Source organism: Zeus faber, assembly GCF_960531495.2.
Source record: "Zeus faber genome assembly, chromosome: 14".
NCBI classification, from domain to species: Eukaryota; Metazoa; Chordata; class Actinopteri; order Zeiformes; family Zeidae; genus Zeus; species Zeus faber.
In genome coordinates, this window is record NC_137200.1 from 2,737,131 (window position 1) to 2,742,500 (window position 5,370).

The 5,370-nt window shown below is 39.8% G+C and overlaps 1 protein-coding gene across 1 annotated transcript in view; it reads right to left on the bottom strand.

Moving 5' to 3' along the window:
- Positions 1 to 316: 316 nt before the first annotated feature.
- Positions 317 to 5,370, bottom strand: part of cdx1b (caudal type homeobox 1 b) — a gene marked incomplete at both ends in the record, with an annotated part of 7,064 nt that continues 2,010 nt past the window's right edge. Inside the window, 2 exons of the mRNA XM_080014226.1 lie at positions 317 to 577; positions 1,356 to 1,504. Of these exons, the coding sequence (XP_079870352.1) occupies positions 317 to 577; positions 1,356 to 1,504 (410 nt within the window). The remainder of the gene's footprint in view (positions 578 to 1,355; positions 1,505 to 5,370) is intronic.

Consider the following 5,370-nt stretch of genomic DNA (forward strand, 5'->3'; position numbering starts at 1 on the left):
TCAGCAGGAAATCTCCATTTCTTCCAAAAGTCTTTGTTATGATGCTGTTTTTTAACACATAGTAAATTAAAAAGTGGGTGAGTGAGACTTGTTTTCTTTGGTCAGTTTTCAGGGGGTAATCTCATATTGAAAATGGCTCTGTCTCTTTCCCATCAACAGAGCTTTCTTCCCCTTTCTTCTTACATTTTCTCCTCTTCCTTCTTCTGCTGTTTCCAGTCCTCCTCAATGCTGAACCGCTCTCTCTGTCCTCTCTCCTCCAGACCTCTCAACCCTGTCTCTGTCGGTCCTTCGTCCTGCCACTGCCTCCTCCTCCGCCTCAGTACTCCTCCTTGATGGTCATGGGCATGGAGGAGGGCGACAGCAGCCCATTGCTGCCACTGCTGCTCGTCACCATGGCCACGTTGCTGTTGTTACCGTGAAGACCTCCTGTTCCTCCTCCTGCTCCTCCGTTGCTGGCGTTGGCGGCATGGTTGTGGTTGCTGTGCGGCGGGGTGGTAGTGGACGAGGCGGGCTGCTGCAGCTTCTTCTTGTTGACTTTCCTCTCCTTGGCCCTCCGGTTCTGAAACCAGATTTTTACCTGGAGGTTGAGAGAGAGAAAGAGAGAGAGAGAGAGAGAGAGAGAGAGAGAGAGAGAGAGAGAGAGAGAGAGTTTTCAGCAAACTGCTTTTAGGCAGACGGAGATCTATGATCTGTGTGAAATTGTGCAATATACAAACATGTAGGGTGTCAATAAATGTACGGGATTAAATGAGTGAATCATTGTAATAATGTGAATGACAGGCCATTTTACTCGACGACATTTCGAACATGGTTTTCTGTTCATGGTCGTCTATTTAAAAAATATGGATTTCTACTTAAATGTGTATGTCCTTGTAAATTATTATGACCCTACTATGTACTTTTGTTATGGAAATTATAAACATGATCTGCATTAACACTCATCTGCAGAAATATGGTAGCACAGACACTTAATGCCTGTATTAGAGGCTATGTTATAGCAGGGCACTGGATATGACATGTAAGTCCTTTTAACTACTTTTAATACTTGAAGTAATTTTAAGAGCAAGTACTTATGTACTTCAACTTGAGTAGAATGTGAAAGTGGTACTTATACTTTTGATAAAGTAAAAGCTCTGAGTACTTTTTCCACCACTGATAAATCGTTTTGGAAAGATGTGTCGCATTACATAACATACAACATGTTGTAATATGTCAAATAATGTATATCGAAATGTATAAATGTTATGTCAACGAGCATAGATTCTCGGGTCAAAACGATCAGTGCATGATGTATACATGAAATCAAATTGGGTATTTAGATGGATGATAAACATCAAGATGTGTCCTGTGTTTACCTGTCTCTCCGACAGGCTGAGCGCCGTGGCCAGCTCTGCCTTCCTCCTGATGGTAATGTAGCGGCTGTAGTGGAACTCCTTCTCCAGCTCCAGCCGCTGGTGGTCGGTGTACACCACCCGGTATTTGTCTTTGGTCCGCGTCTTGCCGTCTGGAGCAGAGAACAACATACAGTACTTGTGGTTATGATTGGGGAGTGGGATTGCACCGTTAACAGAACACATAGCCGTCGATGTGGATTGACCTTGTGACCCATTCATATTGACAGATCCTGGACCTACAGCCCAACCGCAGCTGTGTCTGTCTGCTTCATGAACTCAAACGCTTATGTTGGGTTCAGAGCAAATGGAAAAAGACGATGTTGTGGTTGTAATAAATTAATAGCCACGCTCGCGTTGGAAATTATACGCCTGAAACTTTCTTTCACGCCGCATACTAACGCCGCATTATCGCCACTGACTAGTCAAATAGACAACCAGCTCACATTTGGCTTTGCATGAGACTGAAGGTTTTATCTCTTGCTGTCCTTTTTCATTTGTTCATAGACAAGAGTTCATGTGCTCCTGATACTAATAACACCAGAGTACAGCAGGGGATTATGGACTGCGATCTACCTGTCTGTCTGTCTCTCTATCTATCTACCTGTCTATCTACCTGTCTGTCTGTCTGTCTGTCTGTCTGTCTGTCTGTCTATCTATCTATCTATCTATCTATCTATCTATCTATCTATCTATCTATCTAACTGTTACACTACACATAAATATAATATAAATCACCTCACTGAATGACCATGAGTACCCATGCCAAAGTCCTTGAGTGATGATTTAAGTGAGTTATTTTTAATAACGATTTAAAAGAGAATTTAAAATGACAGATATCATTTTTTACTTATCTTGATGATTGGTGAGCATTATTTTCATCCTCAAAACCTGATAGTTTTGACATTTGGGCTCAGAGTCTTCCCAACAAAGCCACTAATGAAGTTAAGGGAGCAAATCAGTAATATTTTATTTACTTGTACAAATTGACAATATAGAGGCGGGCTTGGCAGTGTGTGTGTGTCTATGTGTGTGTCTATGTGTGTGTGTGTGCGTGCGTGCGTTTGTGCGGGCATGTGTGTGTGCTGTGTTCTGTAGGTCTTTTTAAGTTTAGATAGATAGATGTTTTTATGCCCATCCTATTGTGAAAGTATTAGAGGGGAAGTGAAAAGGACAGAGAGCACTGCAGCAAACACACTACAGCAGCAGCACTATCTATCTATCTATCTATCTATCTATCTATCTATCTATCTATCTATCTATCTATCTATCTATCTATCTATTTATCTATCTATTTATCTATTTATCTATCTATCTATCTATCTATCTATCTATCTATCTATCTATCTATCTATCTATCTATCTATCTATCTATCTATCTGTCTATCTATCATTTACATTTACATTTAATCATTTAGCAGACGCTTTTATCCAAAGCGACTTACAAGGGAGAATAACATTCAAGCTACATTGCGACAGAGACATTAGTGTAACAATAAATGCTGCTAGGTAGTGCTAAGTAGTTGTAGGTTAGGACAGGAGGTACTCACTGAAGAGCTGGGTCTTCAAGTGCTTCTTAAAGACAGAGAGGGAGGTCCCTGCTCTGGTCATTTTTGGCAGCTCGTTCCACCAACGTGGAACTACAAATGAGAATAGCCTGGATTGCCGTGGCTGTATGGCGGCCAGAGCCAGGCGACGCTCATTTGACGAGCGCAGCACCCGGGGGGCAACATGTGCTCTTACAAGAGCATTTAATCTATTCTATCTATCTATCTATCTATCTATCTATCTATCTATCTATCTATCTATCTATCTATCTATCTATCTATCTATCTATCTATCTATCTATCTATCTATCTATCTATCTATCTATCTATCTATCTATCTATCTATCTATCAAGCTGCAAGACACCAATGACATTAGCAGGACAGCACCTTATCATAATGATCTATTTTTGCTGAATTCCTCTCAGGCGTTGCTCTGATTCAGTATTAACATTAAACACACAACAGTCCAATGTAAACAGTAAAACTCCCATCACTCTCTCTCCCAGTCACTCTTTAATGATTCCTGCTACTTACACACACACACACACACATACAGTACATACACAGAAAGAAGTGTGCACATGCACACACACCACACACACACACACACACACACACACACACACACACACACACACACACTATGTAAGGATGTAAACCCTTTTGCCTCCTCTAATTAGTCACCAGGTAGAATTCAAATAAAACTCAAACATTTTAGGTTCAGAGGACATCTGCCTGAACTTCAGCTTTTCTGCTCCATTTGTCAAATGCACAAACTCTCAACTAAACACACAAACACACACACACACACACACACACTCCTTGGACGCCCAAAACTCTAATGTTCATGGACATAATGAAGGGCTGAGAGGGCCAAGACTGTCTAATGAAGGTTCGTAAATCACAGTGGACAGCGGAGTGGAGAGACTGAGATCCAATGAGAGAAAGATACATCTACAGCATAACGCTTTGTCTCTCTTTAGACACACACACATCAATATAATTTAACAGATATAATTACAGATTTTGTGTTTAATGTGAAATCACACATGAAACAGAAATTGAAATATGAAGATGAATATAAAACAATTAATTTGGAAAAAAAAACTGAGGAAGACACAGAATCGCCAGGTTTTGTCATGCAGTGTTATTTAAGTTATCCTTTTGTGTGCCAAACTTTCAATTATTTTTGCTCTTTTTCAGGCACATTATATCTTTCATTATGTCTCAATGTATTTAACGTTTCTGCTTGCTTTTATTTATACCAGTCATCCACATGTATGGGATGTGATTATAAATTGCCTTGCCTTCCATTTTTTCTGTATTGAACAGAATGGAATAGAATCTATTCCGTTCTGGTTTTGAGTTGAGAAATATAGAAAACGTCGCAGGAATTGTGGCAATAGCGCATGAGTTAAAATGTCAAACTTTTTGTATTCAAATTACCTTAAATCGATGGTTTATCCTTTGTTTATTGTGGGGTTTAATTCAATTATATTCCTGTAGCTGTTTGAGTAAATAATAATAATAATAATAATAATAATAATAATGATGATGATGATGATGATGATGATGATGATGATGATGATGATGATGATGATGATAATACAAATAATAACACAAATTATACAAATAATAACAATTATTATTATTATTATTACTATTTGATTTATGGCTGCCTTTCAAAAAAACTTAGCCTACATAACCTCAAAACAGCTTTAAATCTGGTGACATTTAAATGACATGAGCCTGATGTCCCATTAGGCTCATGTCACCTCCTCAGCTCGGCTCTGGGAACATTCAGGGGGACACCTTACACTTCAAAGAGACGGGGACAATCTGGCGGACTCCGCCCAAAGACAAGGCCGAAACAAAGCAGGACAAGCCTGAGTCCAAACATCCCCGCGGGCCCGGGGTCCCACGCTGCAGGGGCGGGGGTGAGGGGCCTCATCTGCATAACAAGCATCGGACCCGGACTGACCAGACTCTTCAAACGAGCCGCGACTTTGATCCCGAGGGAGGCACGAGGGCCGCGGGGACCCGGGGGGGGCGGGGCGAGAGGGTCCACCCGTAGCAGTGACTTTTCACCTTGCGACACAACTTCATTCGTTAATTCGGGATTTTTCTTTTTTCGTTTTTTACACGTCGAACCATGTCTGTCCTAGTGCCATCATAAGCAGCCCTTCGAAAAGTATCCAAGCTTGAGTAGAAAATGCAACCTGTTGAAGTGACAGAGGGTGCTACTCTGGCATATTATTATTATTATTATTATTATTATTATTATTATTATTATTATTATTATTATTATTATTATTATTATTGTTGTTGTTGTTGTTATTATTGTTATTATTATTATTATTATTATTATTGGTAGTAGTAGTAGCAGTAGTATTGATGTTATTATTATTATTATTATTATTATTATTATTAT